Source organism: Sitophilus oryzae, unplaced genomic scaffold, assembly GCF_002938485.1.
Source record: "Sitophilus oryzae breed Bouriz unplaced genomic scaffold, Soryzae_2.0 scaffold_556_pilon_pilon, whole genome shotgun sequence".
NCBI classification, from domain to species: Eukaryota; Metazoa; Arthropoda; class Insecta; order Coleoptera; family Curculionidae; genus Sitophilus; species Sitophilus oryzae.
This window is the reverse complement of record NW_022147147.1, coordinates 552293-578518: the sequence shown is the minus strand read 5'-3', so window position 1 is coordinate 578518 and position 26226 is coordinate 552293. Positions and strand designations below refer to the sequence as shown.

At 33.3% G+C, this 26226-nt stretch overlaps 1 protein-coding gene across 1 annotated transcript in view; it reads left to right on the top strand.

Moving 5' to 3' along the window:
* The window catches only part of LOC115887220 (G protein-coupled receptor kinase 1), a 351626-nt gene extending 328562 nt beyond the window's left edge, over window positions 1–23064 (top strand). The window contains exons 7-16 of the mRNA XM_030906586.1: window positions 1896–2243; window positions 10893–11084; window positions 11444–11510; window positions 11565–11712; window positions 13718–13901; window positions 16555–16717; window positions 17541–17634; window positions 18313–18439; window positions 18499–18714; window positions 22233–23064. Coding sequence (XP_030762446.1) covers window positions 1896–2243; window positions 10893–11084; window positions 11444–11510; window positions 11565–11712; window positions 13718–13901; window positions 16555–16717; window positions 17541–17634; window positions 18313–18439; window positions 18499–18696 — 1521 coding nt within the window. The 3' untranslated portion in view covers window positions 18697–18714; window positions 22233–23064. The remainder of the gene's footprint in view (window positions 1–1895; window positions 2244–10892; window positions 11085–11443; window positions 11511–11564; window positions 11713–13717; window positions 13902–16554; window positions 16718–17540; window positions 17635–18312; window positions 18440–18498; window positions 18715–22232) is intronic.
* Window positions 23065–26226: the final 3162 nt, after the last annotated feature.

Below are 26226 nucleotides of genomic sequence, written 5' to 3'. Positions count from 1 at the left end.
AACAAAGATTATGTATATTAGTATATTTATGACATAAATTAGAATTAATTGACGTATTCAATTGTTTTTTATCACTTCCTGTTTCACCGAAAATGACTACAACTTTTGATTTTTAAATGACGCTCTCACTTTTAAATGGACCACACATAATGCCCGATTTCATTGTTTCATCTCTTTTCTGATATTTTTATGTTCGTCAAATCGTACATGTAGATGACGTTTTGTCTCTCCAATATACGACTCACCGCACTCGCAAGGTACCTGATAGATATCTTCTCTTGTTTTGATGATTCAGGTTTTGTTTTTGTTAGGACACTTCTCAGAGTAGTCCCAGACTTAAAAACAGTTTTAATTTTATATTGGTTGGCTATTCGCCTTATCTTCTCCGATGTTCATTTCAGGTATGGAATCGTCAAGAGAGAGAAACAACATATTTCTCAAGCTGGCGCACCAATGAGTCAGACTCATAATTGGATATAATATTGTCTAGGGTAACCATTCTGAAGCAAATCGGTTTTAATATTATTTAGTTCAGAATTCAGAGATTCTTGGTCACTGCATATACTGATTGCTCGATGACAATATTTTGCAATGGTTGCTTCACAATGGTTCGACTGAGAATTTAAATATTGTCCCGTATGTGTATGACAATATTTCAGGGCAATAATTCAGCCTACAGTTACCGGCATCTGATTTCGTCGACCAGTTAGTTATATTTAAATTGTTTCATTAATAATGTTATTTACAAACATACTAAGGGCTGGCAAAGGTTAGTCTTGGGTCGAGATTTCTGTATGTAAGAAGAGTACAATGCGTTTATAATGTACTGAACAAAGAGAGAACACTAAACACGTTGAATTACCAATCGTATGAATTAAACCGAGAAACTGTGCACGTTGCTAAAAGAGACGTGGAAGGGGATATAGCAGATTTGTCGCAGTCGACCAGTCGACTGAATCAGTACCTGTCAGTACTTAAAGTTCTAGGGAATGGTGTACATCATGCGTTCAGCTTTACGATTTAATTACGTCACGTGATAGTTTATTTGTTTATTTATTAACGAGTCGTTGTAATTTTCCCTATAGCTCGAAACTTTTTAAGTGCAAGTTAGAAACACTTGAATTTTTTGTAAAAATAAGTGGAATTGAGTTGGTGCTCGACAGTGGTCGCGCTATTAGAACTCTCAATTCAAAAATCGATATGCGAAAGGCAAACCGGCAACGCAGCAATAGCACACCGTCGCGTTTCTCTCACGCCGCGCCGACTTAATAAGATCCCTATGCGATTTACTTCCACACATGTACATACCGACCCAAAAGTAATAGTTGCCAGCACGGTATATACGGTGAGTCTTAAATAAGTGCAAATATTTTCAGGGCTGGTAGATCTTGATAAAAGAAACATATTTTATCTGTACCGTTTTTCAAATAAATCTAAAATAACCAAGATACATATTTTACTTTGAAAATTTCCAAAAAAATGATTTTTTGCTGAAATCTTAAGAATCACTGGATCTTTTGTGAATTGTCTATCTAGTAAATTTAATCTACTACCTATGTTGCCATATTATCAACAAATTATTTTTTTTAACTAAAAAGAAAAAACATTTCAAAAAAATCCAAATTTTGAAAAAAAAAATTTCGCGAAAGAAACCTCATAATCGTGTTTCTGGGATCGAAATATACTACCCTTAAAAATATTTGCACTTATTTAAGACTCACCCTGTATAAGACGACGTTATGCAGGTAAACTGATCCTTTAGGCTCACATTAAATTGGTTTACTGAAATTATTATATTTTACATGATTTTTTCCCCAAATTGATATAGACCCAAACATATGACCCAAATGGGTCCAAATTTATGTCTTGGTAATATCTATATTTTTCGATTTCAGTTATCGATGAACGACTTCAGCGTGCATCGGATCATCGGCCGCGGCGGCTTCGGCGAGGTGTACGGCTGTCGGAAGGCCGACACCGGCAAAATGTACGCCATGAAGTGTCTGGACAAGAAGCGGATCAAGATGAAGCAGGGCGAGACGCTGGCGCTGAACGAGCGCATCATGCTGAGCCTCGTCTCGACGGGACAGGACTGTCCGTTCATTGTGTGTATGACGTACGCGTTTCACACGCCCGACAAACTCTGCTTTATTTTGGACCTAATGAACGGCGGCGATTTGCACTACCACCTGAGTCAGCACGGCGTCTTTACCGAGCAGGAGATGCGGTTTTACGCTTCCGAGGTAAATATTTTATTACTTCTGGGTTTTTCGCCACTAGAACAAAATCTACAAAATAATATAGTTATTTTTTGTAAATGCCACTGCGTTGATCCAACGGAGACCAATTTGTTAATGATATTTTAATAATTAAAGAAATTTGCGGACAAAAAAAGCTTAACGTCGTCGTCGGAAGCAAGATAGATCACAAAGAACAAAGAAAATACTAAAGTATTCTTGAATAGTTGTATTTAGATATTTTAAATAGTTCGTTCTTTGTTCTTTGTATCTTTTTGCTTCCGACGACGCACAGTGGGGTATTTGACACAGATAGTTGATCGAAATTTTTTTATGTAGACCTTATATAAATTATTGCTATTTTCAATTAAAGAGGAAATAATATGAACAAAATAAAGGATAATTCGTCGATTCTAGAAAAAGAAAGAAAAATCACTGTTCCAGTGTTTCCACGGTCAATGCCACTAATGCCAATAGTAATATCGCAACTAATACTACTAATGCTACGACTGATCCGCGAGCAATGCCCATACCACTAAAGTCGCTACTAATGCCAAATTGTGCTATACTGCTAATGGCACTAATGCGATCGCTTTGTAGACAACAATGCCCCATCGCGGTTTACACCTCGCATTAATATATCACTGATTGGCAAATTAGAGGAAACCAAGAATGTTTTTCTCATTTTATCAGCAAAGTCGCAGTATTTTATTTTACTGTATTAAAGCCCAATGTTTACTAAGTAAAACGTATATAGACAATATGCTGAATTCTTCGAAATGCGCAATTACATCTCTAAGTATAATAAAAATGTCACAAATTTAATCAAATTTTCTGAACGCCTAACTTTTAGTTGCAAAAAAATCGTTAGTATAGAGAATATCAAAATAAATAATACGTTTTTGTAGAATACATACTTGCAGCTTGCTGAGCCATTTTCAATCAAAACAATAATATAAACGTAAAAAGAGCACAAGAACAACAACAATTTATAATTTTAAACATAAAATTTAGCCATTTACCTCTTATCTGTGAGAAGTAACAACTTTGACGTTTCGTTGAAACAAATGAATGCAACTAAACACACCCATAGCAACGCCATTTATGGCAGACATGATTTAACTTATCATTTATCTGTTTTTGGGAAATCTTAAACACATTTGCTTTTTCGAATTTCGATCACCTTTTTCATGCTAATACCCCACAGTGCGACGGAAGGAGATATATACTCTGTCCGACGCTGAAATCCTTGACAGTGATAGATATGTCTGTCGTTATAATTTCAAACTAGTATTTTATTTTACAAAGAAATGAGTTACAAATATTTATTTTACAAAGAAATAAATACCTATATTTAAAATTTGAGTGACAAGTGATTACTTCAAAATATTGTGAAAAAAAACTGTATAAAACTGAAAAAATCTAATCGATTTATTTCATTTAAAAAAAAATAAGGTATGTGTACAAGCAAAATATATGTGTGCAAAACAAACAAGGGTATATTTTAAACAAAACACCACATACCAAAAAAATATACAAAAGAACTATTTCTTACTTTCAAGCTTCAAAAAACTTCCTGCATTTATTATTATATTTATCAATATAACTTATGTATGTACCTACAAATAACAAAAATAATATTGCACAGTAATAAATCAAACACAACATAAATAAAACAAAATATTTTATTAATAATAACACTTACTGAATTTTTTACCTTAAAAGCTGCTCAATTAATTTTAATCTTAATTTTTTAAACCAGTACCTTTTGACATTGTTTATGCAGTACTAAAATCTATTATTTACGTATTGTGAGATGACATTTTCCAGCTACTTCAGTTTTTAATACCATATACAAGTTTGTATACAAACTATACTGATGGTAACTTTATTGGTGTATAAAAAAACTCTGTCTGGGCACCGAATATTACCTATAAACTGTGCTTCTGCAGGGTCTATAGTTATGTTTTCTTCAATTTTTCCTCCACTTAACTTCAAAAACACAAAACACAACTAATAACACGAACCAAAATGCAAAAGTAATTCACAAATCGGTATTTGACATAATTTGACACAAAATTATAACCTATAATTTGGCAAGAGTTTGACAAGCCTCAAAAATCTTAAGTCGGGTTTATACGCATATGCGTACGTACATACATCGTTCATCTTTGCGTCAATACCATAATATTGAAATATGATCTGTCATTTTTGAAATAAACCAATAAAACTGGTTAGAAACAGCAAGAGACGACTCACGACGGATTTTTATATAAACCCATCCATAGTTAACTTAAAAAATATTAGAAACCTCTTTTTTTGCGAAATAAATAGATTGGTATGGACGTCATCTGCTTATTTTCTGTCATCGTCTGTCGAAATCTTACCTGAGAAAAAAAAACAGTATATATCTCCTCCCGTCGCGTCGTCGGAAGCAAGAAAGATCACAAAGAACAAAGAAAATACTAAAATATTCTTGAATAGTTGTATTTAGATATTTTAAATAGTTTTTTCTTTGTTCTTTGTATTTTTTTGCTTCCGACGACGTGACGGAAGGAGATATACACAATGTCTATACCTATGTGGCGGATTCATCTCTCCAAAAGAAATTCTACAAAATAAAATAGTTATTTTTTGTAAACACTGCTGCGTTAATCCAACGGAGACTAATTATCAGCAGTGGTCTACTAATAAACAAATTTGCCTAACGGGCAAAAAAATACTTAGCGTTTCGTAAAGTATATACTTTCCGTCGTCGGAAGCAAAAGAACATAAAGAACGAAGAAATAAAAACTATTTTAAATACCTTAATGCAACTATTCGAGAACGCTTTAGTTTTTTAAAACAGATTCGCTTGCCATTTCTTGATGTTTTAGTGTCAAAGTTATTACATTCTGTTTTAGTTAAATATTCATGTTTTCTTTGACACTAGAATATCATCATCATAGAATATAATTCACTTTATAGTGTATTAATTATACTTCATAATATGTTTTTCCTGTCAATCAGTATTTGACCGAAATATTATATCAAAGTCCCAGGTACATCCAGTAATAATACCTGAAATATGTTTATTCTGTATTCATTATTTCCATTGCTTTGTTCTAATACCGCTTTATGCAAATAATGTTTTATTATGTTCATAAAAAAATCTATAAGCACATTTTCAATATGTATGTTTGTTCAGGTCGCGTCGACACGAGATAATAGCAGTTTTTTTTAACTTAGTTCAGTTTTATCCAGTACAGATCTGAATCTCTAAAAAAGAGATATTTTTATATATTATAAAAAAACATAGTAAAGAGAAAAACCCGGAAAAGTTTCATTAAAACACACAGTGTTCAATTAACTTATTTTGATTCCAAAATTACGTTGTTCGGAATATTGCGACATCCTGTATATCATTTATTCCAGATAAACCATAAACAGTTATTCAAAATACATGTACAAATTAACTGCAAGTTGGTAAATTAATAAATAAATTATCTAAAATTTTCTAAAGTGTACTTTACCGTGGTGAAACATACAAGATGTTTCAAAAAACATGTGCCATCTCCCGTGGAGAGATTCTTCTCGTAAAAATAAGATATTTCTATGTATTATTCGTATTAACATAGGCCCAATTCTGCCACGATATTTTTTCGATTTCAGTGTCCTTGATGAGACAAATGCTGTTTAATTAATTTGTCTTAATCCAATTCTAATAGCAGCCTTTAAAAAATATACAGGGTGGTCTGAACTGTATTCCGGAAACTTCGGCAGTATATTCTGCAGATAAAAATAAGTAAAAAAGTTCGTATATATATATATATATATATATATATATATATATATATATATATATATATATATATATATATATATATATATATATATATATATATATATATATATATATATATATATATATATATATATCGATTTAATAAATATATATATATATATATATTATAGTTTCATTTTTATTTCGATTTTTTCTAAATAATTTCTGAAGTAACATCAATATTTGTATGAAAATTGGTGTCTGGGAGTTTTTTGACATGAGAAATTTGATTTTGGTCTCAATATGACTCCTACTAGTAGAGAGCGCCACCTACATGTGTTTTAACTGTTTTGAAGCGTATAACTTTTTGTTAGTACCTGTATAAAACTACCGAGTAAAAAAATATACATCTCTGTGACTTTCTACGTAAAAAGTATCTCTTTGTAAAAATCGCTACGAGCAACCGTTCTTAAGATATTTAGAATGGAAATAGACAATACATGTCATTATTGACGAAAAATAAAGACGTTGAGTAGATGTTATTTCACTGAAATAATACATTTTTATTTTTTAAATTAATCATAATTTTTTCTGCAAAAATGATGATAGAACAGTTTCTGTTGAACTTTTGAAACAAAAACATTTCAAATTTATGATTTCAGTCTAATAACTATTTAGTCAACATGTTTAATTTATGTCAATGATGACTTCGATGATAAATTCGATTCCAAATATCTCGAAAACCATTACTCGTAGCGATTACCAAGAGTCATTTTTCACGTAAAAAACGTCGTAAATGTATTTTTTGTATTCAGTAGTTTTTACAGGTAAGGACGAAAAGTTATTACTCTTCAAACCAGTTAAAAAATATCTAGGTGGCGCCCTTTTTTTACTTATTTTTATCTGCAAAATATGCCGCCGAAGTTTCCGGAATACAGTTCGGACCACCCTGTATAGTCATTATCTTACCAAAATGTTACATAAATCCTCATTGATTCCTCATCAAAAAATATAAGTAAGTTTGTATAAATATAGGCGCGGAAATGCATAGTTTTTAAGTTACAGGGGATATTAGAACTTTTAAAAAATAAGCCTTTTGTCTTAAATACTATTATTTTTTTGGTGAATTTGTTGTAGGTAGCACTGTACATCAGTGTTATAAATTTGATTATAACACTGAGGTACAAACACATTTTTGCTAATAAGAGCAAAAAGAGTCAGTGGCGCACATTTTTTTAGAAAAATATTCCAATGATAACCCATATGCAAAGGGAACTCGGTTGCTTTCCCATATGCCATATGGGAAAGCAACCGAGTAATGAACACTCAAGAGATAGCAGTCTACACAGATGCTTCCGCAAATTCAGGGGCACAGGTATAGGCATCTTCTCAGAGAAACTAGACATCCGATGATCTTTGAGGCTATCGGATGGCTGTAATGTTCTACAAGCAGAGGTTTATGCCATAAAGGAAGCGGCTAGATGTATACGAGAGAAAATTGCTGGTAGACCAATAGGGGATATAGTGATATACTCTGACAGCTTGGCCGCTTTAAGAAGCATCACCATGCAATCAGTGAGATCGAAAACTGTGACGGAATGCCGAGAAGCACTGTCCTGGCTGCGTCGGGGCGGGGCTACTCTGTGCTGGGTGCCAGACCACAGCAATGTCAGGAAGCAGACAGACTCGCCAAAGACGGGGCCAGAGGAGAGGCCGTGGCAGATGACCCACCACTTGTAACGATCAACACACTGAAGGAGGCTATAGGAACTACCATCAAAGCCAAGCAGCAAGAGACGTGGCAACACCGTGAGGACTGCGCTACAGCTCGTAGACTATGGCCAGTGGTAGATAGCAAAAAGACAAAACAACTACTAGAGAACGAAAAGGACCTAGTACGCATAATTGTAGGTGTCGTCACTGGACACTGTCCCACGGGGGTAAACCTCGTAAGATGGAAAGTTTCCGACGACGACTACAGCAGAGAATGCGGAGAGGAAGAAGAAACCATAGAGCACCTGTTGTGCCACTGTCCGGCACTGGAATACCGACGCTTTAAAACTTTAGAGCAAGGTTTTTTGGAGGGACTAGAGGAAGCAGCAGAAGCCAACATCAGCGACATCGGGAACTTTGCAAAGAGCTGGAAGTGCTTTAACGCAAAGAAAGAATGAGAGGAAGGTTTGGTAAAACAATACAGGGGTATCGCAATGGGTCCAAGACGTCCGAGTGAGGGATCAAATATGATCCCAAACCCCAGCAACCTAACCTAACCTAACCTAACACATATGCACGTCCCTTGTGAGTCTCTTGACACTTTTTTCAGCATTAAAATATGTCACACTCATAGTAACTTTTACCCTTTTAATTTCATTGGAATCTCTAAAAGCACTTGGAAAAAAATTATAATAAACCGGTAAAAAATGAAGGCTTTAACCTCCTGTAGCTACGAAACAAAGCAGAATCGGACCCATGTTGATATGAAAAATAAATCTAATTTTACGTGAAAAATCTCCACACAAGAAATGGTACATGTTTTTTAAAACACCCTGTATAAGGCTAGAAATTATTAGAGATAGAATTATTACCTATAGAATGTACAAAACTTAATAATATCGAGATCTATTTCTGTTTGCTCGACGTAAATCACTTCGGATTGCATCGATCATTCTCCTAATTGGCAAAGTAGAACTCCATCGTAAGAGATTATATTAATCTTCTTTAAGTGACGTAAATAATTAGGATCTACCGTTCTCGATACTTAGTTTATAGAAATGTTATCGTAATATTCAGTCGCTAATTTTAGATCTCAAAATAAGGCAGAGGTATTTCTAGTTCAGAAATTTAAGATAATTTGTCTGATTGGCTAAATATTATTGAAATTGATATAATAATTAATTGTACTCTATTGTAAATATGTTTTTTGTATTCCCGGATTAGTATAATAAGTTATAGATATAGCCGGTGTCTCTATTAGAATACAAACATTGTAGTAGAGATACAATGGTGAAGTAGAATTTTGCTAAAAACTCAATGTCATGTTTCGAAATGCAAATTAATACGATTACTTCCAAATAGTGATGGGCATTTCGATTCTTTTTAGTGAATCGAGTAACACGATTCAATTTCTCATATTTAATCGACTCCTACGATTCGTTCATTTGAACGAACCACATGCACAATTTACGTTTCATAAAAACAAGAATTGTAACTGGTACTAGCGGCGATAATTTGGTCGGACAATTACTTAAGGGACCAGAGAAAGAAATATACCTACAGTTCTTTCATTTGTTTGTCAGCACTTTATGGCACTGGCGTAATTAGGTTATTTTACCAATAATTAATAATATCAATCCAATTCATATATACTATTTATTAAAGACTTAATACCAGTTTAACATTTTTAGAGCTTATTTTAATTCCGATTTAATAGTCATATAATAAATAGTATATAATACTGTTTGTTGTAAAATCACAACGATCTTAATTTCATAACCATCGCTGACTCCGTTTTTTTATCATATTGAGCAGAGGCCAACAATATTTATTTGGAGTTGCATAAAAACACGATTTCTTCTTTTAGTCCGTCATTTAATGGTTTATAGTCGGTAAATATTGTTGAAAAAAAATATATTGACATGAAAATTAAATGTATTACAGATATTCCCGTATTAAGCACAGTATAAATGTTTTTTTCTTGTAAATAACTTTCTTATTGTTTGCATTTTATGCCCATTCTTTTGTTCAAGTCTAATTATACGATATTTAACGAACGATCACATTATGATCCGATTCAATTCTTACGACTCTTTTTTTGCGGCTCATAGTTCAAAATTTGTGGATCCGTGCTGGCCACGATTCAATTATTGAACGAACCGTATTGTAAACAATGAATCAATTCTTTGAACGAACGTAGAAATGAACGATCGCATTGTGATCCGATTCAATAATTCTCACGACTCTTTTTACAACTCTTTCGTTCAAATTTTATGGATCCGTGGATAGATAACCAGACAATTCGGTATGTATGTGTATTGCTGGCTGCATTATGTGTATATGTCGTGAGAACGATAATAATCTGTAGTTGTTTCTGTTTATAGTGTGTTTGTCGTTTTACAATAAAAATGTACTAAGTTTTGCCTTTACTCTTGGTTTATTCTCAAGCCGAGTCTCTGAACAATAATACAAGACCGTGCTGGCCACGATTCAATTGAACGAACCGTATTCTAAGCAGTGAATCGAATCTTACGATTGCCCACCTCTACTTCCAAAGATTTTGTAAAACCCAAATTTTCCCGTTTACCAAACCAAACTATTACAAAATATTTGACAGTGGAACAGTGACATCATATTCTCATTGGTACTTTTTCTACCCGACAAGTTGGTGTTATTATATTTTCAATCTGAAGTTTCATTTCTGAGTAACTAGCATCAACTTTATTTTTTTAAATACAGACCTAGAGTTTTAATTTCCTTTTTTCATAACTTATGGTACTGGTGGGCACCAAGATGTACTGAGGTGGATTTGAGGGTATGAGATGGGGCCTGGATAGAATAAAGCTGAACATAAGTGTAAATACTTATTTTTTCTTCTCTAACTCCAGCCCCCAAATGCACTCCAGTACATCCTGGCGCCTCACGTTGGGCTCCAATTATGCTGGAGTGTATCTGGGGGTTTTAGATTGAGACAGGGTCGAATAAAGCTGCACCTAAGTGTAAATATTTATTTTTCCACCTGTAACTCAACCCCCAAATCCACTTTGTATCTGTTCTGTTTTAAGAAATCCTTATATTTTATAATACATTAATACTTGATTTATTCGTTTTTTTTTTAGTTCTACTACTCATTCTTTTTTTTGGCATCCAGACAAAATAAAATGTTATTTAATTTATAGGTGATTTTGGGCCTAGAACACATGCACCGAAGATACATAGTCTATAGAGATCTAAAACCCGCCAATATCCTATTGGATGAACACGGACACGTCCGAATTTCTGACTTGGGATTAGCCTGTGATTTTAGTAAGAAAAAGCCCCATGCCAGTGTAGGTACTCACGGCTATATGGCACCTGAAGTATTATCTAAGGTAAAATCATTATATAAGTAAGTTATATTTAGAATAGAATTGAGGTTTGAACCACAGATTATTTGCTGACAAGTGGTTATCTTCGCTAATTTTTTTTTATTCAAATTCGCGTTTCACCTGCCTCACCTGTTTTCGTACAGTACGTCGATCCGTTCTGTAACTACGGGCTACAGTAGCTAAGTTCTGTAAGTGAGGAAACGAAATTCTCTGTTAGCCAGCAATTCGTGTGCAATAATCAGTTTTATTTTTTCAACGTTTTTCCACCTAATTGAGACATAATCTTTATAAAAATTGCGTAATTGTTAACATTTACTGGATATCCGACTGGAACACATATATTAAAAAGGATTTTATTTCAGGGAACCCCATACGACTCTTCAGCTGACTGGTTTAGTTTTGGCTGTATGCTCTACAAATTGCTCAAAGGTTTGACATACATAACTACATTAAATTAGCAATTATTATAAGCATTGATTCTAGGTCACTCCCCATTCCGCCAACACAAGACAAAAGACAAGCATGAAATCGACCGCATGACCTTAACAATGAACATAATATTACCAGATTCTTTTTCAAGTGATTTAAAATCGTTACTGGAAGGTTTATTGCAGAGGGATGTAGATAAAAGGTAAAAAATTAGTTTCTTGTGTTGTAATTGTTATTTTTTATACAAGACGATAAAAAAATCGAGCGAAAAGATTAATAGAAATGAATTCATTTCGGGAGAGGATAATGCATTTTTATCGTTGTGTATAAAACAATATTTTTTCCATAGCGAGTTACGTTTTAAAAAATATTCGGAAATTATTATTTCAAGGAATTTATTACGAGTAGAAAAAATATTGTGCTGGGTTAATGTTCGTTTCTATGTAATTTGACAAATAAATAAAGCTGTCTCTTTAGTTGTCAGTTTTGAGTCAATATCATAGACAAACAAATAAAAAGAGACTGACAAATCCCGTGGTAAAAAGTGGGACCGCGTTCCCGTAGCGCAACTCAGAATAACAATTTTGAAACCAATTAGCAGGACCATGGCAGGACGTACGTCTTTATTATACATATATATACATTATATATGAAAAAGAAAGAGATAGGTATAACACGTATCGTAAGACATTATCGCACATTCTGGCTGGCCGAAAATTTAAATTAGCCATTATTAGTAGTATCGTATTCTTTGATTCTGAAACTGAAAATTTTCACTTAAACTAATTTATCCCCTATACCACGTAAAGGGAACGTGGTGTAGGGAATAAATCAGTTTAAGTGAAAATTTGCAGTTTTTTTTCAGAACGAAAGTGTACTACTATTATAAGGGAAATTATAAAAAAAGCAAAAATTGTACTGTTTTATAAACATATTTATTTATACATAAAAATAAATAAACTTTTTATAATATAATAACAAAAAATAACAGTGTTTATTCCACCCACCTACCAATTTTAAATGCAGAAGAACTGACTGTTGCAGGAAACGATCGGCCAATTTTTTTAAAGAGCATTAAAAATCTCATTTTCGAAAAAACTGCCTAATTGCAATAACAATGTGAATATCCAAGCAAAGAAGACTTTACGAGAATCATGACCCTGACCCATTTTCAGTCCAGTTTTAATCCTAAAACAAAAGTAAAATAGGTATATTAATAAAGTTTCTGGTTACTATAAACCAGCTATAAACTATACCTACCCAAAAAATGAGAAAAATTAATTGTATTAATTTGTTATGTTAAGAGAGGTTCGAAATATTTTTGACACTACTATTTCTACTTTTTTCTTAATAAGATGATAAATATAACTACTTACTTTTATTTCACCGGGTGTCTTTAACATCTATCAGAGAAAGGGGGTACCATTGCATGAGAAAATAGATGATACTGGCTCCTGCAGCAAATAAAATAACAAATAGTTTAACCTAAAATTATAAGTAACAAAATATAAATACCTATATGGAACAAAGGAATTTGTTCGCTATCCATATTCATAAGTCAACAAAATTTAAGAAAAAAAGGTAAATCACGAAAAGAAAAATTAACAAACATGACGAATTGTCATGATGTTGTCATCTTGGTTGTCATGATGACGAAAACGAAAGGCGATTGTTCTAATTTCTATTTAGAAATTACGTTTTATATGGCTGCTTCTTTCTCTCTTGTTATATTAGAATGAGATAGTGGACCCAATAGACGCAATGCGCAGATCAACATAAATAGAACGAAATTTTGCGTTCTGATTTGCGCTGGTTGCGCTACGGGAACGTTGTCCCTCTCTTTGCCATTTAATTTGCCAGTCTCTTTTTATTTGTTTGTCTATGGTCAATATTTTTTAATTCTCTTTCGTGTCGATTGCTGATTGAATTGGAGCCAGAAATGGCTCAAAACGAAATAAGTAAATTACCAACAGATATTCAAACTACTTCCATTTAAATCCCGAATAACTTATGAAAAGGAATACGAACATTTTAAAAAATGGAAGCAATTAAAAAACGTGCGAGAAGAAATAAAGGTTTTAACCTATCCTTGCGGTTAAAGTACTATTTTATATGCTATTTTATCTACTATTTTTGATAGATATAAGGCAATTTTAACAGTTGCTATGGAAAAAAGTATATATAATTTTGTTTCTTTGTTGTTTTAGGTTAGGATGTCGGGGGAGGGGGGCCGATGAAGTAAAGGAGCACTCTTTCTTCGGTGGTTTGGACTGGAGTCAAGTTTACAACCAAAAATATAACCCTCCATTAGTACCTCCGCGAGGAGAAGTAAATGCCGCGGATGCTTTTGATATAGGATCGTTTGACGAGGAAGATACCAAAGGCATAAAGGTATCTATAAATTATATGTAATATCCGACAAACGGATCTGAAGCAGCGAAAGGGATGCGGGCAAAAAGATCAATGTTGTCATGTTGAACTATAAAAAAACTCGAAATTGCTCGATATTACCTATGAATTTATTATACAGGGTGGTCCGAACTGTATTCCGGAAACTTCGGCAGCGTATTCTGCAGATAAAAATAAGTAGAAAAGTTCGTATAAATGTATGTCCTAAAATGCTTAGTTTTGAAGATCCAGGGTGTAGAAGTTTCATTTTTATTTCGGGTTTTTCCAAATAATTTATGAAGGAACGTCAATATTTGGATGAAAATTTGTGTCTGGGAGTTTTTTTATATGAGAAATTTGATTTTGATGTGTCAATATGATTTCTATTTGTAGGGGGCGCCACCTACATGTCATAGTATTTTAACTGTTTTGAAAATATATACATTACCGTTACCATTGTTTACGTAAAAAATGTCTCTTGGTAAAAATCTCTACAAGCAACCGTTCTTAAGATATTTAGAATGGAAATAGTCTATACATGTCATTATTGACTAAAAATAAACATGTTGAGTAGATAGTTATTTGATTGAAATTATAAATTTGGGAACTTTTTAATTTTTTAAATTATTAATCATAAATTTTTCTTCAAAAAAAATTATAATAAAACAGTTTCTATTGAACTTTTGGCACAAAAACATTTCAAATTTATGATTTCAGTCTAATAACTATTTAGTCAACAAGTTTAATTTATGTCAATGATGACATGTATTGATAATTTCAAATCCAAATATCTTGAGAACCATTACTTGTAGCGATTTTTACAAAGAGATCTTTTTTGCGTAAAAAAAACGCCGTAAATGTATATTTTTTGACTCAGTAGTTTTATACAGGTGCGGACGAAAAGTTATTGCTTTTCAAACCAGTTATAAAACATGTAGGTGGCGCCCTCTACAAGTAGGAGTCATACTGACATGAAAATCAAATTTCTTATGCCATAAAACTCCCAGACATCAATTTCATTTAAATATGGACGTTACTTCAGAAATTGCTTGGAAAAAATCGAAATAAAAATGAAACTTCTACACCCTGTTATCTTCGAAACCAATCATTTTAGGACATACATTTATACGAACTTCTGTACTTATTTTTATCTGCAGAATATGCTACCGAAGTTTCCGGAACACAGTTCGGACCACCCTGTATAGTTCATATTAAATGCACTTTTAGTAACGTGATTAAGCTTGACCGGCACAGCGTTGGCCAGTTTTACATATTTTCTTTTAATCAAAATATTTTAGGAAACAAAAATATATTAATTGTAAATATATAAACAGTTAATATTTACATCAACAAAACTCACCTTAACAGCACTTAAGGGACATAAAGGGCCATTACTACCGCTTTTCCGCTCAAAATATTCTAATAAAATTGCGATGAGTTTTTTACGGCTATTAAGCTAAAGGAGATACAAATTAAAAACCGTTGCACGTCATCGAGCACGTGCGTACATTTCAGACAGCATTGTTGCCAGATTGTAATAGAAAGAGAAATATATTTGAAAAATGTCTAATATCTAAGTACTAAAAATTCTAAAATAACCATTAAATTGTTAACAGTTTTAAAAAGTTTAAGGCAGTTTTAAAATATTTTTAAATAAAACATGTTTTTTTATTGTTTAAAACAATTTTTAGGTTAGTTTTTACCAAACATCTTTAATTTTATAGTTTACTTACTCCTCAAACCGCCTTTAAGGGTAACAACAGGCCGTTATTGTCCCTTTCCTTCTCAAAATATTGTATCAGAGATAACACTAATTCATGACACCATTTAACTGCTTGGGCATTTTGCAAAGAAAATACTAACAACTACGACACAAAATATTCTGAAAACAACAGTTTTCAATCGCTAGATAAAGGTTTTAAAAGCTTTAAAAGACACAGTACACACAAGACACAACTCTCAATTGACGTTCAGAAAGTTCTGTTAAACGTGGCACCGCTGCAACCGCTTCCTTGACGTTGCCAACATAATATCGAGAAGCAAACTTAAAACTCATTGAAAACATCCCATTAGGGCTAGTAGCTTTGCGTAGTGGCAGCACTGCACAACTTTACTAACTTAATCGATAGCGTGCGACGGTTTTTATTTTGTACGTCATATATCTTGCACACTTCGCACTAAAAGAGTTTCTAAAAAGAACAATGTTTGACAGCAAGGTCTGCTAGTAAACATTTTTATTTGAACCAAAAACTCGTAAAACAAAACTAAAGTGTCAAAGCGAATGACAATGTCGGGAAAAAAATAAATAAATGTGACAACTTGGCATTGTTTACTGCAAAGTTGCCACCTGAATCCCCAGCGGGAAATTTAAATTCCAGTTAGTCAGCCCGGCGTCGAATATGTCCATGGTTGGCAACAATGAATTTAAATTGCGCCCTCGATTACGTAACTAAAATTTTAATTGGTATCAAATATATTTTTCGTTCGTTCCAATATACATTATAAAGCATAGCATCAAGCAAAATAAAAAAAAAGAATAGAACCAAAATAAAAAGAATGTATTATAAAATAAGGGGCTTCACATTTAATTAAAAATCTTTTACTTTTTACCTGCCCATTGGTAACTTAAGCAATACTTATACAATTAAATTTTTAGCTTACAGACGCAGACCAAGAACTTTACAAGAACTTCCCTCTGGTTATATCAGAAAGGTGGCAGAATGAAGTGGCTGAAACAGTGTTCGAGTCTGTCAATCAGGAAGCCGATAAAAACGAAAGGAAAAAGCCCAAACAGAAAAAGCTATATGATGATGAAAAAGGTGAGTACTTACGTTATAAATTAAATACCGTACTGGCAACTGTTACTTATGGGTCGGTATTTACATGTGTGGAAGTAAATCGCATAGGGATTTTATTAAGTCGGAGTGAGAGAAATGCGACGGTGTACTGTAGCGGCGTTGCCGGTACGCCTTTCCCTGTCAAGTAAATAAAATCACTATCGCAACCCGCTTATTTTTAAACGACTTTTTTCGAAAAGATAACTAGATAAAATCATTAGATATGTTTCTGGGCAACTTTCTCCGAAGAAAATATAGCAGAAATGTTAAAAAAGTTTTTGAAAAACCTACAATCAATTATTTTTAATAGATTTCGAAATATCGATTTTTGAATTCAGAGTTCTAATGGCGCGACCACTGTCACAAAACACCAACAAAATTCCAGTGCTTCTAACTTGCACTTAAAAATTTTCAAACTATAGGTAAAATTACAACGACTCGTTAATAAATAAACAAATAAAGTATCGCGAGACGTAATTAAATCGTGACGCTGAACGCCTGATGTACACCTTTCCCTAGAACTTTAAGTACTGGCAGAGGTACTGATGGGTCGACCAGTCAACTGCGACAAATCCCCTTCCACGTCTCTTAGCAATGTGCACAATTTCTCGGTTTATTTCATACGTTTGGCAACGTGTTTACTGTTCTCTCTTTGTTCAGTACATTATAAATGTATTGTACTCTTCTTACATATGGAAATCTCGACCCAAGACTAACCTTTAACTAAAACTAAACTAACCTTTGACTAAACCAAGACAACCAAACCAGTCCTTAGTATACGGTATTAATATAATTTTCTTTACAGAATCAGATTGTATATTGCACGGCTACATTAAAAGGTTAGGTGGTCCGTGGACGGCTTCCTGGCAGTTAAGATACGCCAAATTATATCCTAATAGGTATGTTAACACAAATATATTCTTAACTAAATAAACTGCATTATTGTAATCGCAAACCATTTTCCGATGCACGTCATCAATCATATCGACATTGACATTAAAGTCTATAAACCTAACTAAATGAAATTTTGGCAAAAATGTTTAAATTTGTTGTATAATTTAAGATACTGAGCAGCTCTTCGTTTTACTTTATAGGGCAAATTATTGTAACGGATATTTTATTTAGATTAAAGCTGCAAATTTAGTTTAAACCGAATTTTATTATCGCTGTGTTGGTCACATTGCGCCGTGATCAGCAATGTTGTCCTTTATTATTTGACAATTATTCTAATGTCTGTCATTATTTTGTATAATATCGTGTTGTTGAATCTTTGTGAGCAATTCTCGTTATTTGCCGATTTTCGTATTCTTTTTTTAAAAATTGCACTTTTAAGCACAAACAGTTCTTTTACGAACTAAATTTTCGAGTTTTTGTATTGCATTTCTTGAAATTGTGTGTTGAAAATATGGCGAAGCATTTAAACAGTCGAAGCAAACAGCTTGTAGCTTCTCTGATAAACAATTTGAACGAGAACGTGGCAATAAAGATCCTTTATTACCCTAAAATAGTCTCTATTTTGTTTTTCATTATCTTCGTATATTTGGAGATTCTATTTTTAATGTTTCAATTTTTTTCAGGCTAGAACTCTACCCCGAAGGTTCCAGGCCGGAAATGGTCCTAATGGACCAAATAGAAGAAATAGGTCCTGACCTTCAAAGTGTGAAAAATGAAAGTTGTATAGTATTAAGAATGCATACATTAAAGGTGAGCACAATGTGTTTGCATCAATATCAAAACTATTCATTTAATGGCCTTTATTCCAGGACGGCAAAAAAGAAAAAATCACCCTCACAAATCCAGATGAAATTGGCCTTAAAGAATGGTTGCAGTCATTGCGGTCGGCGCATAAATTAAGTCAAGAACTATTAGGTTCGATGGCCAAAAAGGCGGGGAAGATATACGGTACTGATAGTACAAATAACAAACATGCTATAATAGCGAAAAATGCCAATGGAAACTGAAATATAGCGAATTTAGAGGTAAGATATTTTCAACTTAAAATGTACTTGGTAAAATAAGTACAAATACGCCAGTAATTAATAAGGAAATTGCCAAAATCACACACCGAATATTCACAAAACATAACGAAATAATAATATTGACATATTTAAAAAACAAATGAATATTTGTTAATTTGTTAATGACTAGCAGCGCCTCTAGTGTTTGATCGCATAGCCTAAATATATGTTAATAAAAAGTTGGTAGGCAGTTCTTTTAGTTTCAAAGTAAAGGAATTTTTCCAATTTTGGTCCGCGGTTATTTCCCCTATCCGCCACCTGGGGTCGCGTCCGATGGGAGTTTTGAGTTCTCCACACGGATTTTTTCAAAAACGGACTACGAAAACACGGAATATCTCAAAAACTGCGACTTTGACTGATTTTCATGTTATTACAAATTTTGTTGCAAATATTATTCCTAATCTTAAATTGAAAACCGCGTTTCGCTAACTACTGTAATTTTGGAGTTACGATTTTTTTAAATTTTTAACCCCCTCCCATACCCTCTTACCAACCCTCCACCCCCACCAAAAACTAATGGCCAGATTCTCGGGTGCCACAGTATTTTTGTGCCAAATTTGGTTAAAATCGGTTTAGCGGTTTTTGAGTTATCGTGTTACAGACGGACAGACAGACAGACACCATGAAAATATGTTGTATTTAGGTCATTTATGACCCAAAAAACTCATTTTGAGTGAAATTAAAAAAACTTTTTTTTTGCCGATCTTAATAGCTTACCATACCTGTTGGTATGGTCGGCTAAAAATGTTCTAAAGGGGGATGTTTTGTGTACTGGATCATTGTGGCACTACCATACAAAGTTACAACAGTACTGTCATAATATATTACCATAGATAAATAAAACAAGTTTATATTGGAAAGTAAACACTATTTTGGCGCTATTCTTGCAACGGTCGCGACCCAAAACTTTTGATAATTTCGGAGCGGTTAGGCTTTTTCCGGAATTATGTCGCCAAATATTGTCTATGCAGATTTATTATTATTTTCTTTTGATTTTATTTTTATTTTCTTCTGTATTTTATACAGTGTGTTGCACCGAAGAAACTATTTTATATAAGGACATGTATGAAATACCTATGAAACATTGGAAACTGACGTTATGCCACGATCCACGATGGTCTTTGCAGTTCACAGGTCACACAGCTTTTTAAGTTTTTAATGCTACTTTTTCACAATTATCACGGGTTCGAGTAAATAAAATTTAAATTAACAAGAGTTGACAAAAGAAAATTATTTCTATTCTTGTTTTCGGTTGTTCTTAGCAACCGCTATAGCAGCGCCAGATCCCGTACAATGTATGCACCCCAAAATAATTATACGTTTTGGCGGCAAACCGAGCATTCCAATCTAAACTTGTTTTTCTTTATTTATACCTTCAGTTTTCGAAATAAAATCAGTTGGTTTAAGGAAGGAAAATACAAGCTATCTTGACAGGGCTCTGTGATTCCAGTTTTTGATACAAAAATAGTATTGTGAAGTACAGTGACTACTTGACATGCCTTTTGCAAAAGTTGTTCTGGTGCTAGTTTATTAATATTAACCATATTATAACCATTAACCAGTTGATCAAAATACTGGTATATACATTACAGGAGAATTAGTCTGTGTTTACTAGCGTTTTAAATCTAATTACTAGTAGGTATTAAATGAAATATTTTGATTTACTTGGACTGTTGTCAACAAGGAGTTAAATATTTATGAAGGCTGAACTATTTTTATCGTTTTTATGTTTCATGTTCAATGTCTAATTTTTCTTTAATTCTATTTATTCCATGAAGTACCAAGTTCAAAAGATATTTTACAGGAATATTTATGAATATTTCTTTAACTGTAGTTAACTACTGTACAGGGTGGTCGAAATTGGTCTGTTTTAACAAAGTAAACCTATTTCCTGACTAGATAGAGCAAAACCGACATAGATGTCATGGACTCGATTTCTGAGACACGTTTAATGGCGTAAACCGCCTGTTAATATTTTCACTGCCAACTGAGATACGGGGTCTTTTTGTATTTTTTACCATTTGGAAAATTGCCCATAACTTTTGTATTTCGCGGAATAATAAAATTCTGTAAAACGTTCTTAAGGCACTTTTTTTAGGCACAATCCAGTGGCGTAGTCAGTTTTTCTCTATACTTGCTTTTTTTGTCAGAAATAATAAAATATATATTTTTTTAAATGGAAATCATAGATGGCTATGAACTTAAAAAAATGCTGGCGTTAAACCATTTCCAACGATATAGAGTTATGTGTATTTATTTCTAAGAATGAGAGAAATATTAGGTTTTTCTATCTTTGTATCTAAGCGGGCCTTGATTTTGTGTTGACCTAGTTGCTTAATTATTTATTATCACAATTTTATATTGTATATTATTATGTATCTGCACAATTAAAGACTTGAAAAGGTAAATTCTGTATTAGTATTACCATTTACAATTAAAACACCCACGGTTACAACTGCACTATTAAGTGGAGAATTTAGAGAGAATTGGATTGGAACAAGGGGCCCCATATCTTAGCCCCCTTATCTAGGCCTGTTAGGTCCTGTAATTTAACTCGAATAGGAAATTGAGACCTTATATATAAGGAAAGAACCACTGAAAGGAGAGAAGAATTGCAGAAGGCTACTAGACAAGCTTTTGGACTTATTACACCAGTTCGCGTAATAAATCGTTGTAACCCTGTGCGCAAAAGATGTTTATTGTGTATTCAACAAAGAGGTGCTCAGTTTGAACATGTTTGATGATTTTTTTTTAGAAAACTATATTCGTCACTCAAAAAATACGTTTTTTTAGTTTTGTTCTTAGTTTATACAATAATGCGATATGCGATTTCAATTGTAATTACTAATACTAATATAGAATGTTAATTTACCTTTTCCAAAGTTTTTAATTATACAGATGAATAATAATATAGAATATTAAATTATGATAAAAAAATAAGTAGGCAAATAGGTCAACACATAACCAAGCTTCGATATAAAGATAAAAAACCTAATACTTCTCTCATTCTTAGAAATAGATATCCATAACTTTATATCGCTGGAAAGGATTAAACGCCAGCATTTTTTTAAGTTCATAGCCAACTATGATTTCCATTTAAAAAATTATATTTTTCATTATTTCTGACAAAACGACCAAGCTTAGAATAAAACTGACTACGCCACTGGATTGTGCTTAAAAAAGTGCCTTAAGAACATTTTTACAGAATTTTATTATTCCGCGAAATAAAAAAGTTATGGGTAATTTTCAAAATGGTAAAAAAATCAAAAAGACCCCGTATCTCAGTTGGCAGTGAAAATATCAACATCAATTTCTATCCAGTCAGGAAATAGGTTTTCTCTGTTAAAACAGACCAATTTCGACCACTCATACATACACTGTACATAATTATTGATAATTATTTAGATTAAAAAAAATACATGTTTATTTTGATTTTTAATAGTGTATTTTTTTCTAAAATATTTTCATAATTGTTACAGGTAATCAAACTACAAAAGCACAACAAAGCCGGACCTCAAACAGGATGGAGACCGTTAGATAAGGATCAGGTCATTTAGAAAATGTGATAGATAATGAGGGAAGAATTTGAATGTCGGTACATAATTTTCCAAAATAAAAATAAGAATAAAACAGTATTTTTAGAAAACGCTATAATAATATGTGTCTATAATACATTAGACAAGTCAAACTTTCCATAGAATCGTTCGAGTTAAAGCTGGAGGTGAAATGGGAAAGACTTCCAAACATTTTCTATACAATTTCGGTTACTAATTTGTCATTTTTAGCGCGAAAACATCTAGGTAGTATCTTGAAATAAATTGTGAGTTTGTAGTACGTTAAATTAGGATTTATTTTATATTAAAAGACTGTCAACAATCAAACTGTAATATAAAAATGCTTTTTTATGTGTCAAAAAAAATGGAAAACCAAGTAAATTGTCTCAGTATTAAAGACGTTCTTTGCAATCTAATAATAATGCATCATTTCTTGTCTTGTCTATTTCAGTAGACACGTGAAAGGTCGTAGAAAAACTCTTAAAAATATTTAATGTAAAAAGGCGAAAACTATAATTTTTCTAGTTCGTAACTTCCCTCGAGATAAAAAATAAACATAGGGTAGACGCGCCACTGACTGTTTTTTCATGACAATTTTGTCAGTATTTATAATGTAAACTGTATCTATAGTGTATTTATTAATTTATAATGTTAATGTATCATTCTAATAAGTTATGTTTATGCGGGGATAACCACAACAAATAAACTGTATGCAACATAACTTACAACAGATAATCTATAGACTGAGAATAAAAAATAGCATACTCAATAGCATTCACTTAATATTTTGTTTTTTTTTATATTTTTTCTCAGAATATTACATAAGTAGGTATTATTCTCAGAGTATAGATGATTCTATCCATTGTAAATTAGTATCCAATTGTAAATTGTTTCTATTTCTTTTATTTAAGTTTTTTGAATAATATTTTTATAACATATAGGGTGTACCAAAAAGTTCGCAATCAGCAATGAATAAAGTGTTTTATTGAGTTATTGAAAAAGTTTATATAGAATCTCTTCATATCCAGTAACAAAAAATAACATTATGCCATGCAAGAACTGTTATAGCTGTAAATTACAAAATCTTTTCTACACATGGAAAAAGTGTGGTTAAGTGTCAAAATATTGAATTTGACTTTGCGTCTATATGGTCCTGGACAATAGATCTATTTAAATATAAATGACCGGTTGATAGACAGAGACAAAATAAAAAGCGACATCCAATGTTGCCGGTTTTTACGTGTGTAGGCAGGGATATGTGTGGATAGAAAATAAAGTTTGCATTTTTCTCTCTCCGACTTACAAGATCGCCATAGTGATTCACCTCGACGGTAAATGCCGACCCAAGACTCTTCTCTTGTCAACCCGGTATAGGTTAGGTTGCTGGTATTTGGGATCATGTTTGATCCCTCACTCGGAGGCCTTGGGCTCATTGCGATACCCCTGTTATTGTTGTACCAAACCTTCCTCTCATTCTTTTTTTGCGTTAAAGCACTTCCAGCTCTTTGCAAAGTTCCCGATGTCGCTGATGTTGGCTTCTGCTGCTTCCTCTCTAGTCCCTCCAAAAAAACCTTGCCCTAAAGTTTTAAAGCGTCGGTATTCCAGTGCCGGACAGTGGCACGGCAGGTGCTGTATGGTTTCTTTTTCTCTCCGCATTCTCTGCAGTAGTCGTCGTTGGAAATCTTCCATCTCACGAGGTTTACCCCCGTGGGGCAGTTTCCAGTGATGACATCTACAATTATGCGTACTATGTTGCGTACTGGCCACAGTCTTCGAGCTGTTGTAACGCAGTCCTCACGGTGTTGCCACGTCTCGTACTGCTTGGCCTTGATGGTAGTTCCTATATCTTCCTTTAGTGTGTTGATCGTCTCAAGTGGTGGGTCATCTTCCCTGGCCCCCTCTTTGGCGGGTCTGTCTGCTTCTCCATTGCCCACCACATTGCTGTGGCCTGGCACCCAGCACAGAGTAGCCCCGCCTTGACGCAGCCAGGACAGTGCTTCACGGCAGTCCATCACAGTTTTCGATCTCATGGTGATGCTTCTTAAAGCGCCCAAGCTGTCAGAGTATATCCCGATATCCCATATTGGTCTATCAGCAATTTTCTCTCGTATACAACTGGCCGCTTCCTTTATGGCGTAAACCTGTGCTTGTAGAACATTACAGCCATCCAATAGCCTTAAAGATCGTCGGAAATCAAGTTCCTCGGAGAAGATGCCTATACCTGTTCCTCCTAAAGTTACAGAAGCATCCGTGTAGACTGCTACCTCTTGTATCTCTCGGTTGATTTCCCATTCTTCTCTTGCCGGGATGCGAATCCTTATCTTTTCTCCAGAATTATGTTTGGTGAGCATATAGTCCGTTTTCTGGTCTAGCAGATGTGGACTCGTGTACGCTATGATTTTCCCTATCACTGGCAATATCCTCGAGTAACCGGAGTTGGTCTGATTCCACAGATTGGATTCCCTTAATCATAGGGCACCCTTAGCAGCCAGATCCTTCACGAGCCAGTCGATTGATTGCAATTCCAGAATTACTTCTAACGTAGCTTACGCTGTGTTGTTCTATGCTCCAGTTGCACCTAGAGCTGCTAATCGCTGTACTTTTGTGAGGCTTTTTCTATAAGTCTCTTTAAGTACCGCTTCCCACCATACTAGCGCTCCATGTACGAGAGCTAGCAACGTCGGGAAAAAAAGTATTTTAAGACGTCTGGCTCTTTGATATATCTTTTATTATGCTGTCTGGAACAGCGTGCATGCCGTCTGGCTGCTGATACACGTTGCGTTCACTACTGCGCATCCAAAGAAGATCCTCTATTTTTTACTTAGCGGTTTAAATTCTAGTATTGAATAAAAACCGAGCAAGTCTCCATTAGCTCGGCGCGTAGAGCTTTCGCCTATGAAGCGAAGGTCAGTGGTTCGATACTGGCGAGGGGTGCAACGTTTTAATTTTTTTTTTCGTTTATATTCTGATAGTAAAGTAATAAATATTTGCTGACAATAATATTAAATAAAAATATTTAATTCAATTATAATACAAATTAGATTGTAATGATTTAAACATAATGTCTAAAAATAAAACTAAAAATGTTGGCCGTAATTTTTTCTTGCCTCATTCATAAAAATATTTAATTCTTTTATAATTTCATTTTAAAGATTTAAACATAATATATAAAAATTAACATTTTAATGCTTAATTAATTATTAACGTAATTTCTGCCTGTCTTTCTTCAAAATATTTTTTTCAGCTGTTGTTTATTATTTTAATAATACTTTTTTTTAACAGATTGTTATCTAAAAGCTACACAAGTTTATTTTCAGTTCAGTTTGTTAAGATAACGATGGAAAACAAAATTATCTGGTTAAATTAAATAAAATAAAATAATAATACTTTTTAAACAAGATTGATTAATGTTAATGTGTAGAAAATGCGCAAATCTATGGGTAGAATATTTAATTACATAAAAAACTAGCAAAGTAATGTGAAACAAAACGCATCATTGTATCTCCACTCGTAAACGAGAAATCCCAAAAAACGTACGAAAATGAGACACCCTGTACCCATGTGATGCGCAGTAGTGAACGCAACCTACCGGCGCAGCAGCCAGACCATCCTAAACCTATCTAATAATTAATTACCACAATAATCCTTCAAAACAAATGAAAGTATCAAATTCTACTTATATACACTACGGATCATAAACGCCATCTGTTCTGGTGATAAAAAAAAACAAATATTTAATACTTTACTATCAGAATATAAATGAAAAAAAAATTAAAAAAAGTTGCACCCCCGCCCGTATCGAATCACTGACCTTCGCTTCATAGGCGAAAGCTCTACACGCCGAGCTAATGGAGACTTACTCGATTTTTATTCAATACTAGAATTTAAAGCGCTAAGTAAAAAATATAGGATCTTCTTT